Here is a 14,099-nt window from a genome sequence, read left to right on the forward strand (position 1 = left end):
CTTGCTGCTGTTGTGGCATACATAAAAAAAGTTCTGTCCTTCTTTGGCACCAATTGGCCGACTATGCCCAGGACAAAGGCCTCTGGTTTCTTCAAGAAGGTATATTTAAATACCTTTTTCAATTCATTCTATATCATCTCCCAGAAAGCCTTAATCCTTGGGCACGTCCACCAAAGGTGAAAGAATGTACCTTCAGTAAAACCATTCAAATTTGCAAACAAGGGCAGCCTTAGGTAGTTTGGGCACTTATTAATATGGTGGTCTCTAATACATCACACATCAGCCCTGTGGCGCGTCAGCCTCTCTTTGCAGCAAGTATGTTTCTGTGAGTAACTAAGTCCCACTGATGCTTTCTGCAAGCCAGCACCCTGAACATTTGCTGTTGATCCAGCACATGACACACTGTCCCGGCTCCATCACTTCAATATCATCTCAGACTCAATGCTTTTTTAAATGCAGACAGTTCACACATTAATCTCAGAAATCAAGTGGTGTAAATACATGCAGGGACCAGCCCTTAACCAACGTGGTCCTGTGTGAGTGCCTGGAGGCAGTTGGAGGATGGATGGTGGCTAACAGATTGAGGTTGAATCCTGACAAGACAGAAGTACTGGTTTTGGGGTACAGGGGGTGGGCGGGTGTGGGGGACTCCCTGGTCCTGAATAGGGTAACTGTGCCCCTGAAGGACCAGGTGTGCAGCCTGGAAGTCATTTTGGACTCACAGCTGTCCATGGAGGTGCAGGTTAATTCTGTGTCCAGGGCAGATGTCTACCAGCTCCACCTGGTACGCTGGCTGAGACCCTACCTGCCTGTGGACTGTCTTGCCAGAGTGGTGCATGCTCTAGTTATCTCCTGCTTGGACTACTGCAATGTGCTACAGCGGGACCACATAACACCGGTCCTGAGAGATCTGCATTGGCTCCCAGTACGTTTCCAAGCACAATTCAAAGTGTTGGTGCTGACCTTTAAAGCCCTAAACGGCCTCGGTCCTGTATACCTGAAGGAGCGTTTCCACCCCCATCGTTCAGCCCGGACACTGATATCCAGCGCTGAGGGCCTTCTGGCGGTTCCCTCATTGCGAGAAGTGAGGTTGCAGGGAACCAGACAGAGGGCCTTCTCAGTAGTGGCACCCGCCCTGTGGAACACCCTCCCTTCAGATGTGAAGGAAATAAGCAGCTATCTTCTCTTTAAAAGACATCTGAAGGCAGGCCTGTTTAGGGAAGTTTTTAATATTTAATGCTGTATTGTTTTTAACACTTGATTGGAAGCCACCCAGAGTGGTTAGGGAAACTCAGCCAGATAGGCGGGGTATAAATAATAAATTATTATTATTATTATTAACATTACCTTGGAATAATCTGCTGTTAAATCTAAAAACTTTTAGGCTTTTCTTGGCAATTGGGGTTCACAATTTACCAAAAAGATTTTTTATCATAAAAGCAGGGATTGAAAACCATTTTTCTGCTGAGGGTGAGATTCCCTTGAGGAGAATCTGAGCCACAAATAGTGGGCAGTCAAACCTTCTTCCCCCACCCTCTGTTACTCCCTTTCCCACTCACATTCCATTAGGTCAAGGGCTCACAAAGCTCTGAAGATTTTGTTTCCTAGAAGGGCAAGTCAGCCACTGTGTGTTCCTTTATTTTTATTTTTTTTAAAGCTTCAGTTGCTGCAGAAGATAATTGACTTCTCCTTGGAGAATTAGTAGTTCTTCACAAGCGATCTCAAAGACTCCAGACATCCCAAATTAAGCTGCTCTCTGAACTCAAGCCTCGCAAAATTGGCCTCTCTGCTTGACCAACTTGCCTCTATCACATTCTTTGAACTTCTCAAAACTCCAAAGTCAACAAACAGCGAGTTAAATATACAATTAACTGCTTTTTTCCTTTGGCTTAGGAACTTCACAATCACTTTCAAGGGGGGGGGGGAACATCCCCACTTGGTAACTTAGATCCACAGTTCTTTGTAGCTGAAGGTTATCTTGACAGGAATTTATTTTCAAAAGGATCAGTCCAGGTTCCTTCACATCTTCAAAAATGCAACCTGCAATGGAAACAAAACATACCCAAGAAGTTAGCTCCTGCACAGCAAGATTTTTTTTTTAATGGACACCCCTCCCCCCCCCAAACAATGCTGTTATCCATGACATATTGCCTAGTAGAGAATGCAGAGAAGTCCCCTTATCACTTACAGTGGTACCTCTGGGTGCAAATGGGATCCGTTCCGGAGCCCCATTCGCATTCTGAGCAGAACGCAACCCGCGTCTGCATGGGTTGCGATTTGCCGCTTCTGCGCATGAGCGTGACGTCATTTTGAGTGTCTGCGCATGCCCGAGCAGCGAAACCCGGAAGTAACCCATTCCGTTACTTCCGGGTCGCCGCAGAACACAACCTGAAAACGCTCAACCTGAAGCATATTTAACCCGAGGTATGACTGTATAAGGGGAAATGGCCCCAAACTGATCTTATCAAATAAATATTATTCCCTGCCCTCCCTTAATTTGTTCCTAACATTCTGCTCAGAGATATGACCCATTAAACACTGGGTTCAACATTTTCTGTGAAAATAGATTAGAAATGGCGTTCTCACTTCACATGCAAATGATGTGAACTGCATGACAAACTGTGCTCTAAAGTACAAAGAACCCTTTTCTTTGAGTTAGCCAAAGTTCCACTTTGCAACTTAATAAGCCTCAAAGACCTAGCATCACAGGGGATTTTGCAGAAGACGCCTAGCTGAGAATTTACAAATAGATTGGAAGTCTTAATTATCTACTGTTTAGTCTTTTAAGTATGGTAATATAAAAGTATTTTAATGTTTTGAATTTTAGCACCTAGTTGATTTAATCACTCTATTGCCCTACCATTCTTCTCTAAAATAACTTGGCTTATAAAACAAGCAGCATAATAAACACTCAACTGCAGTGCTTAAAATGAAAATAAAAACCAGCAGTACAATTACAAATAAAAGCAGCCGAAGCTGATGCCTGCTAAGTGCAGTTATAGCACAGGCGGACAAGGTAAGACTTCACTGTTGCCAGAGAACATTAGCTTGCCTCCATTTTGTCTCCTACATCTCTCATTCTGTATTAAAAGCCTTCGTCTATGACAGTCAACTGGCAAGAACAGGGTGTGTTTGCAGGACCAGTTGCCAACCTCTTTTGACATGAGCAAGAAAGGATCCTGGCCCTCCCCTCACCAAAAAAAATATCTAAGGAGCTTCTTAGACTCACAGAAGCCAAGGTTCCCCCAGCTCCTACTGAAATCGGGAAAACAATTTGCTTGCCATTGGCAACTGAGAGCTCTGAGTAATCCTTTGACTTTCCAGGTCAATATCAACACCCATCCAGATTAGAGCAGCTCTATTCAGAAAAGCCCTTTTGTTCTCCAGAAAATTCCCCCTTCAGCAGCCACCCTAGTTTTTGTTTTCTATAACAGCTCTAGTCTTTGTTCTTTTTAGTTCAGGAGAATCCAGTTTGGCATCCACATTGCCTACAGCTGTTTCTCTCTCTGCCTGCCTGTAGATCTGAACCCTTGTTTATGATGTACTTTCCTTTTCTGGACTGTGTCTACTCCTTAAATATGGTCCGACAGGGTGCTAGCCTGCCCATTATTCTCTTAGAAGCCCTGGTCTGGGTGTCAAATGCCACCATCTCTGTTCAACAAAGCCTTGAAAATGAGGATTTATCAACTTTCTCATCCTCTAACATGTCATAAAGTACGGTAGTATTAATATTTCTACATCCCTCTTCTTCTCACTCTAAGCCTCCATCCTCCTCTCTCATCAACTTTCAACATTCCCTTCCTTCTTCTCCCAAGCGCTGAAGCATCAGTGCACAATTGCTTTTAGCTTGCTGCCACCCTCACTTTTCTCTCCTTTCCCCTTTCCTTTGGTACAGCCTTAAATCTGATCTGCAATTTATTTTCTATCTACCTTCATGCACAAAACCCCCTTGGAAAATTTCTGGAGTCGTCTGTTCCTTCCTCCTGGATAACTTGCAAGGGCACTCTGATACCAAGCCAAAGTCTCTAGTGTTACCCACATTGTGTTCCTATATAATTGGTAAAACATGCTAGTTCCCATGCCAAGTCTGCTGATCTCACAGCAGCCTATCCTCCAGCAAAACAGAGGGACGAGATTAGCCTAGCGCCAGAGCAAAATTCTCCCCAAACATTCAGGGTCCTGAACACTTACAAGTAAGGTTCAGATGTTAACAGAGATACATGTCCTTGGCAAGAGCATACAATATGGTGCCTAAACAATAATAATGAAAGGGTCAAGCAAATGAGCGCCTGGAGGGAGTTCCACAGCCAGGGCACTCTTTACCAGTAGTCACCTCCTTAGACTCTGAAAGAGGAAGGAGGAACCTGGAAAAGGACCTCAGAACATCTGAACTGACAGGCAGTTTCACACAGGAAAAGGAGTCCTTTGGATACAACTATAAACTCATCATAATTCTATTTTCCAAGTCGGGGGAAATAAGTGTGTGCACACTGAAGACAAATTGAAGTAGGTCAAGTGATCTTTGAAAATGGTTTGGCAGTTTCAGTGAGAAGATTCATTTTCTTGAATTTTATATCCTTCCTTTCCTCTATCATAGAACCCAAGGTGGCATACATGTGGTTCTCAGGTGGTCAGCCATTCAGGCACTGACCGGACCCAAACCTGCTTACCTTCAGCAAGTTTTTGGACATTGGTGCCTCAGACTTGACCTTGAAGTGGCCTGAGTACTAACAAGCCTGAGGACATTTCAAAAGCAATGTAAAATCAACCAGGTTGTTCTCGCTTTAATGGTTTAGGATCAAGTCAACAGAGTTTGAATTAGATGAATTTTTTTATTCCATTTCTCTAGAGTTTCATGCTTTTAGTTTCAACAGTGAGTCTACTAAACAGGGCAGGTGATAAATCTATATAAATGAATAATATCACCGGGGGGGGGGTCCAAATAATTTATTGCCTTTTGAAGAGATTACTGAAACTACAAGGGGGAGGGGAAGAATTGGAAGAATAGTCATAGGGCTATAGTAACACAGCAGGAAAAGCCTCATTACATGGAATCTGACCTCCCCCCCCCCACCTTCCTTCGTGATCTCTGGAACAGTGATGTGTCATCTGCACAGGCAATTACCAACCTAATACTGCCTTGTATCACAGAAAGTTTATCCCGCCCATGCCAATGTTATTCTAATTGCCCCTGAGCATGCTGGGAAGCTCCATAATTAGGGGGGAGGGGGTAAGGAAGCAAAGGACAGTAACTGAAGGAATGTTTTGTTCAGATGTTACTCCACAAATTCCTAAGGATGGGGAACTTGTGAACCTTTGTATGTTGTTAGATTCAGATTCCCATCAGCCTCAGCTGACAGATTCAGCAGTGAGGAATGACGTGTGTTATACACCAGCAATATCTGGAGGGCCACAAGTACCACATTTCCCCCCCAAACTAAGAACTATAAAGGGAAGGAAGCGCTACTCATACCCAGAACATAGCAAAATATATTCTAATACAATTAAGTATCTCCTTCCTTTCATAAAAACAAGGTCCTTCAGCACATAGTACTGTTATAATTCTTGATGGCCTATTCATTTCCCAATGCAATGATGATATTGATTTCCTAAAGCTCTTACAACACCTGGATGCTTACATTTTTTAAATATAAAAAATAAAAACTCTACCAAAGCTGCAATTCACAATGAACACACCAAAGCAAATGCAAAAAAACACAAAAGTCAAAAGCTCGGTATTTTGCATATCCCAGGAAAGTTTTGGGTAGCATACTGAGGATTTCCTAATGCTTTTTCACTGTTCTATGTTTATGTTATTTATTATGTTCTCCTTATGCATAATTCAATATATATACATAAACATCGTGTTGGCTACCCCTACTTCATGAAGTGTTGTTTCTTGTTTGAGATTCACTACAAAATGTAATTGTTGTATTGCAGCTTTAAAGAGAATACGTCCACAACACTCACGGCCCCAGCTTTCTACACTTGTGGTTTCTAACTCAGACAACTAGTCATCTGGTAACTTCTACTCATATTTACTTCATGATCTTTTGATCTGTATATTCCGATGCAGCTAACTAGAAAAAGTAATATGGCATTCTAGCAGTAAAGCAAATTTAACTGAAGTTGTTTGAGGGAAGGGGAAGGCAGTTCCAAAGAGCATTCAAAACTTCTAAGGCGAATTCCATTTATAACTCCCAATAGTAGAACTTTGCAAGCTGATAGCCATTATCGCTTCTGCTTAGAAAAGCTGGGAAGCAAAAGCTTCCCCTTGACAAGCAATGTGTTTTAAGAAAACAAGGCTTTCCAAGTTTGCCATACAGAAACTATTCTTTGGAGTTGGCAATAGAGATGCTTTGATACAAGAAATGAATGAGAAGGTGAGGAAGAGCTCAAAGTCAAAGGAAAAGCCAAAGTTTTGAACAGTGGTGGCAAATAGAATGCCTGGCTCGAATGAGATAAAAGAAATGGATTTATTTTTTCCTAAGAAAAGGGCAAGCAATTCACGAGGAGACACATGAAGACTTGACATTAGTCACATGGTCCTTACCAAAGCGGCAAGAAAACAATGAAGCTTCCAAGGCAGGCTGTGAACAATTAGCTAAATAAGCTGCTTTTGAACAGCTCCTGAAATATACGTTTACTTCAAAGTAAAAGAATGTAAGAGATTGAAGGAGAGGGGTTCACATTACTGATTTCTTTTGCCTTTCGAAACACAAATCCTTCCATAGCAGTTCACAGCAATCATACAGTGAAAAATCAAATATTAAAACACAGGACAAAAATCACATGTGCAGAAATCACAATTTCTTCATAAAAGGCCTTGTAAAAGAGGAAAGTATTCAGTGCCCTTTGAAAAGTAGCCAAGGAGGAGGCAAGATGATGGAACTTGCCAGTAAAGGAGTTCCACCACTAAATAAAGTATTGCCCTTGATCCACTCCTGTCTGATCCTACTGGGGCCGATGTCAAGGGCCAGGTAGGATCATTAGGAAATGCATATGATGCACCCCACTTTAAATTTCATATTGTCTGCCATTAAGAAAGCAATTTTAACTGAACTGCACCTTAACTAACCAATAAGGTAGACCAGGGAACGGAACCGGTGACCCTTTAGATGTTGCTAGACTACAACTCCCATCAGCTAGGGATCCCCTAGCATGTACTCTAGTTCCAGCAGGAGGGCTGGGACAGACCTCTCCCTCAGAACTTCAGAGAGCTGCTGTTGCTGATCAAAGTCAGCAGAACTAGCCTGGGTGGTATCAGTAATCCAATTCAGCGTAAGACCACATCATACAACATTTTTTTTCCCCAAAGTTAAGTCTATGGGTTAAGACACCCTCACTTTTATTACCCTTGGCAGCTAATATGAAGTAAAAGGCGAAATGGAGAATGGTATTCCTTTGAAGATCAATAGTTGCACATGTTTACTTTAAGCTGCCTCTTTTGCTAATGCCAACGTAAGCATGCCAAGACATGGCCAGAAGGAAAGCAAAGACAAAACACACATTGCTGCTGACTTTAATTCTTAAATAGGGTGACAGGAAGCCTTTCAAAAATATGTTACCGAATTCTTAAGGTGGACACTACAGTGGTGCCTCGCAAGACGAAATTAATTCGTTCCACGAGTCTTTTCGTCTTGCGATGTTTTTCGTCTTGCGAAGCACAGTCCGTCGCAACTGCGCCTCTTCAAGCCGCATCCTCCTCATTTTGTAAGGCGCGTTCCATGGAGAGAGAGACTCCAACAAAAATTCCATATTGCCTTTTGCAGTAAGGCAATTACCACAAATATCTGCATGCCTCAGCTAATGAAGCAAACGTAGCGGCACATATGTTCCATATGAAGCAATTTAAACCACAGCGCACACACAAAAAGGAAAGATAATGCCTCAGTGTGTGTGTGTGTGTGTGTGTGTGTGTGTGTGTGTGTGAGAGAGAGAGAGAGAGAGAGAGAGAGAGAGAGAGAGAGAGCACTTAAACAGATTGGAAAGACAAAATTAACTAATACTCCACTGGGTCTCCCCCAGTTACCTCACCAGCTTTTCATTCTGCTGCTGCCTTCTGTTTTGGTTGCCCTAGAAACAGAACAGTTCCGCCTTTCAACAAAAGCAAAAGGTAGTACTTTGGCTTCTGCCGTAGTGATCCAACAGGATTGGCTGTCATGGAACAGCAGCAGAAAGCATCAAGTCAGGGGTGGGCAAACTCTGGCCCTCCAGGTGTTGTTGAACCATAATTCCCTCCAGCCTTGGGGATTGACCACGCTCTCTTTCCACATCAGGACTGGTTAGTCACCTGCACTAACTATTCCTCAGAAGGCATCAATCTGTCCCCTGGAGTGCTTGTGACATGAAATCAACAAACTAGCAGCAACCAACTTTGCAGGTCAAATTCAAGGTGCTAGCTTTAACCTTATAAAGCTTTATGTGGTTCAGGACCCCATTGACTAACTGAGTTTCTTTGCCCATATGAACCTACCCAGACCCTCAGGTCATCTTCAAATGCTCTTATTTAATTATGCTCTCTGTGGGAGGTGCAGAAAGAGGCTGTTACAAGGACCTTTTCTTTTTTTATATAATTTATAATTTTCATTTATATACATTACAATTATTCAATGATAATTTTAACATACCTGACTTCGACTCCCTTCCCTTTCTTCAGTTCTTTACATTTATTTTTGTCCTCTCCTTCATACTCTAAGTTGTCTTATTCTTTTATTCATCTATTCTCATATATATATCATGTAAAAACCTGCAGTTTCAAAAATATATAACAATCCTGCCAATATCTTGATCTGCTTACAGTTTATTTGTAATACTCAATAAACCATTTCTATTCCTTTCTAAAAAGTTTATTATCTTTATTTTTTATTCTTCTGGTACGTTTTGCCATTTCTGCATACTCCATTAGTTTCAGTAACCATTATTATCTCACTGGGACCTCTTCTTCCATTTTTGGGCAAGTAACATTTTTGCAGTTATGGGCAGATACATAAATAAACTTCTATTTAGGTAGTTCTGATTCCATAATTCCTAAGATAAAAGCTTCTGGGTTTTTTTATGAATCTTAAGTATTTTTTTCAGTTCATTATATATCATTTCCCAGTAAGCTTTAACCTTATTGCAAGACCACCACATATGGAAAAGATACCTCCTTTCTCTTTACATTTCCAACACTTATTCAATTTTGATTTATACATTTTTGCCAATCTACTAGGTGTTGGGTATCATCTATATAACATTTTCATATAATTTTCTCTTAAACCATAACATGCTGTAAATTTTATATCCATATTCCATAATTGTTCCTATGCTTCCATTTCTATGTTATGACCAATATCTATTGCCCAATGTATCACTGAATATTTCACTTGTTCATCCTTTGTCTCCCATTCCAATAACATCTTATACATTTTAGATATCACTTCAACATTACAGTTTAACAGGTCTCTCTCTAGTTGTGATAGTTGTTCCTCCAACATCCACTTTGTATCCTTTTTAAATACTTCATTCAAATGATGCTATTGTAACCATGTTGTTAACATCCCTGATAGATCCTTAAACTCTTTTAATTTAAATTCTCCACCCTCCTCTCTCATCAAATTTCTATAAGTCGTTCAACTTTCCATCGTATTTTTCTTTTTCACCGCTATGGCTTCCAAAGGTAAAAACCAAAGTGGTGTTTTAGTCTCCAATAAGTTTTTATATTTATCCCATATTCTATACAATTTTCCCCAATTATATGGTTTGTGAAACCTTTATTTACTTTTGCCTTTTCATAACACAAATAAGCATGCCAGCCAAAAAATATTATCTTGACCTTCCAAATCTAAAATATACAGATTCTTTTCTGCAGTAGCACTCTGCTTTCAGAACATTCTCCCCAGTGAAGCGCACCTGACTTCAAGTCTCACATATTTTCAGCATCAGGTTAATACTTTTTTATACACCTAGATATTTGAATGTTGGTATTGTTCACACCATGGATGCAATTTAGCTGCTTGTTGTTTTATGGCAATCACTCTTGAAACTCTTATGGCAAGAAATGTGTAAGTTTCTGTGCTTCTAGTGTGTAAAACTGAAAAGACCTCTTGAACTTATCCTGCATTAGCCTTGGGAAACGCTGCCCTTTAAAAACTACCTATAATTAGCAAGAGTTGGGAAGACAAATATAGATGCTGAAGAGGTGAGGCATTAGCAGTCAAAGATTAATTAATACTCATTCTATTACAGCTACCTACGCCAAGAGACTTTGGAACTCATCCTTAAGCTTGTCCTGTCACAAAAGGATAGAAAAACCATTTTTCATGTTTGCTCAAGTAGGTCACACAAAATATTTCCAAAAAAACTAGGGGGGAAGAGCAGCTTTTAGGGATAAATTGTTCTCATTTATTAAAGCAAGACATTGTGTGTTGGTTTTTAAATACTTTTCTGATCCTGTTTCTGCCACAACCACCATACAAACAACACTGCTCTTGCCACCTGTGGAAATGATACCAGAACCCACCGGTGGAAATGAGACCAGAACCCTTTTTTACTTCCCCTCCCCATACAAAACCGAAGCAGGCTGGGTGTTTGTGTAACAACAGCATGTTTACTTGGAAATATTTCCATGCAATTTGTTTTTACATATAAATACTAAGTTCGGATAGAGAATAAAAGTTGATTTTCTCCTCCCCTGCTATAGACTTGACATCAGTGGGATTGTAAAATACAATTTCTTCCTATTTAGTTAGAACCTCTAAAGAATTTAGTTAATACAAGAAGATAATTAATTAAAGGAGAGGAAAAACTCACTAATTACGGTATATCATGGGTCAGCTTTTAGGGCAATTAGAAGTAACCTAAGTAGATGAGAGAATTGTAAATATTGGTGGGTAAATTATATAACAAATTTATGCATTTACAGTTGATAGAAATGCAATCAGAAGTTTGCTATACACTATTACATCCAGCAGCACCAAGAAGCGCAAAGCATAAAGTATGTACAAGTAGTTAGATATGTATCATTTCGTTTGCATTTATGTTCTAACAGATTTACATTTTCAATAAAAACATTGGGAGGGGATACACAAACACACACACAGACCTTTAGCAGCAAGAATGAAATTAAATTAGTTCATTGCTAGAAGCATGAACCATTAATGAAATGTAACTGGAGAACTTTCTCCAGTATTTATTCAGTGTAATTAAATTCTTTTATTCAAAATCTATACTTAGCCAAGCATAAAATATTGCACCATCATAATAACTTCACAGTGTAATCAAGAACTGAACTATAAGCATCTCATTCCTTTTCATAGCATCTGAAGGCTTTAAATCACTAACACTGTTTGAAGTATAATCAAAAGGAAAGATGAAAAAGAACCTGCTCTAACCAGCTACTATAGTTCCTAATTCATTTTTATTTCTTTTTAAGAAAGCCATCAGAGGCTAGTCTTCACTAGCCAGTCTTGAGAAGTCTGGAAGTTTAATGCCTTTACTCAAAGGCTGTTAACAATAAACTTCATGCGACCACCTACTGCCCCCTGGAGTACCTAAAAGTGAGAAATGGGAACAATCAGTCTGCTGTGGTGTTCCAGGTAGGAGTTCCAGGAAGAAGCTACAGCTCACATGTATGGCATTCATAAGGGCCTCAAGTTCAAACTCTGTAATTTCCAGTTTAAAAGGAAACCAAATGACAAGACCAGCACAGACCTGAGGCCCAAGATAACAGAGTAGACAGTTGAAGACAAGGGACGTTCTAATACAGTACAGTATAGAGAAATGGAAGGGTGACTCTATAATTAAAGCATCAAGCCTTTTTGGTTAAAACCACAACACGTCTATTCCTAAAATATGCAAAACCAGGAAAAGCTGTCTTAATTTTAATGGCATTAAATGTTGCAGACATTTGTCTAAAGCAGTGTTGCTTCTCAACCTTTTATTGACCACCATCCTACCCACCATCCTACCGGTAGAAAGGTAGCTATTTAAATGTTTTGTCTGTAAACAGAACATGTTTTACTTATAATTAATACAAAATACAATTACCTAAAAAATTATACTTTGTATTTCTCGATCAATGTGACACTTGTGCTTGATGACCAGAAACAAGCTTTTTTATATCTGGTTCTATTGCTGTGAGGGATAACTGAAGACCACCTCTGTCCATTCAGTTAAGGCAATTCCATGTTAGGCTGAGTAAATAATTCACACGACTGAAACCTGATTCTATCGAATATGAAGTAGAAAATGCCATGAAAAACAATTTTGCTTTATTCCAAAGCTGTGGAAACTTTTTAATATTCTGTTTTCTTTTCTCGGTCACTTCTCTGTTTTCTTCACTTCTCGCTTCCCTCTGTGGCCCCCTAGTCTCGTGCTGTGGCCCCCCATTTACACAATTTTCACCTTCGCCCCCCCCCTGGAATATCCTGGGGGCCCCCAGAGGGCCATATGGCTCCCAGTTAAGAATCGCTGGTCTAAAGAGCCAGGCATGCAGTGAGAATCAAGCCTAACTCTGAACTTTTTTTTTTAGCTACAAAACATGAACTTCACAGATGATTTTTTTATGTATACAAAAGGATCTAGCACTAAGATAAAAACATATTTCTTAAACTGATAATTCTAAAGAGGATGCTAACTATAATTCTTTAGAATAAGATATACATCTCCTAATGAGATATATCCCCAGGGCACCCAAGAAGAAGCAGACACCTGCAATTAATTGAAGGTGTCAGTAGCTACCACTTTGCTGGGAGGAAATACAGCTGAAAGTGCATTTACTAACCATGGCTATAAAAAATGACTTGAAACAGCAGCGTTTTGGGGTTTTTTTTAGCCTGTTCAGCAGGACTCTTTACCAAAACTTTCAAAGTACATTATTTCACAAATTTAAACAGAAAAGGGGACCATATTATTTCTCCAGGCTTCTCTTTTCCATATAGGAAGAAGAAATGCCAACAACCGATGTGAGCATTTCTTCTTTAAAAAACGCGAACTTAAAACAGAAGTTACAGCATTTATCTGTCTGGCGTATTACCATGTGTCACATTATGAGAAACCTCCTTGATAAGATAACGCCACAATCCTTCAAATAGAAGAACTGCAAATGGCAATGTATCACTCTGGAAAACCAACTAGAGGAGGATGAGAAGAAACAAAAGTGTGTATTTCAATACTAGCTATTCTTAGGACTCAAACTACATGTTACAGAGTTCTGTGTTTTTCCTTATTCTTCTGCATTTTTAAAAAACGCACACCAAGAAAAGCTGATTAATCATTTCCCCTCTGATCGTTTTCAGACCTTAAACCACTGTCCACACTGCTTTTTCACTTGCACATGTGGAGGTGGTGGGGCAGATAGTAAGCTGCCGTATCCCGAGTCAGACCACAGGTCTATCTATCAAGGTGAGTGCAGTCCACAGTAAATGACAGTGGTTCTCCAGAATTTTATGAAATATACAGTTTGAGCAAAACACTGAAAAGTTTAGAATTTGAAGAAAAACAGCTGCACATAGTAACCTAAGAATTCTGTTGCAAATTTGATGCTCTTCCAAGCTTACTGAATGGGGATGCCCTTTTGAGGACCAAAAGATAGGACAGAACAGTTTCATAGATTAACAAAACAAGACGCAGCAACAACAGTGCCTCCTCCAAATGAATTCTGATTGGGCAAGTGGTTACTCAGAACCAAGAGTCCATGGCAACTTTGGGGCTGCAATTCTCCCCCTTTATTCCATTTGAAAGCCTAAGGCAGTTGTGGTGGGGCCTGCTCAGCTACTGCACTCAATACGGCCCCACAGAACCTGCCAACGTACTTCTAGCAAGGTGGTGAGACCTCTCTCTTCTCTATAGTGAGCACACTTAATCCCATGGATGCTTTATGTCATTATGTCTCTGGGCCTAATCAGCCCATTATCAGGGGATAATTAGTTTAAAAAAGGATAGCTTGATTGGAACGTGACACAATCACCACTATCAATATGATGAAATGAAGGGCTTTGATTTCAGAGTGCAGACAACTACTATGGATTTGGCTGAAGGCCTCTTGAAGGGAAGGCCGCAACACACTCAAAAACACCTCTCACACTTCAATTGGCAAATACAAGACAAGCTTAATA

At 40.2% G+C, this 14,099-nt stretch overlaps 1 protein-coding gene and 1 long non-coding RNA gene across 3 annotated transcripts in view; one reads left to right on the plus strand and one right to left on the minus strand.

The window, feature by feature from the left end:
• LOC310704263 overlaps positions 1-14,099 on the plus strand; it is a 59,098-nt gene that overhangs the window by 26,013 nt on the left and 18,986 nt on the right. The window contains exon 3 of the long non-coding RNA XR_014524680.1: positions 10,231-10,316. This is a non-coding gene — a long non-coding RNA (uncharacterized lncRNA). The remainder of the gene's footprint in view (positions 1-10,230; positions 10,317-14,099) is intronic.
• Positions 1,628-14,099, minus strand: part of UBE3D (ubiquitin protein ligase E3D) — a 49,603-nt gene continuing 37,131 nt past the window's right edge. For both annotated transcript variants that reach the window (XM_083497487.1, XM_083497486.1), the window contains one exon: positions 1,628-2,040. In XM_083497487.1, coding sequence (XP_083353613.1) covers positions 2,028-2,040 — 13 coding nt within the window. In that variant the 3' untranslated portion in view covers positions 1,628-2,027. The remainder of the gene's footprint in view (positions 2,041-14,099) is intronic.

Source organism: Podarcis liolepis (assembly GCF_965112155.1).
Source record: "Podarcis liolepis genome assembly, chromosome: 3".
Taxonomy (NCBI): domain Eukaryota; kingdom Metazoa; phylum Chordata; class Lepidosauria; order Squamata; family Lacertidae; genus Podarcis; species Podarcis liolepis.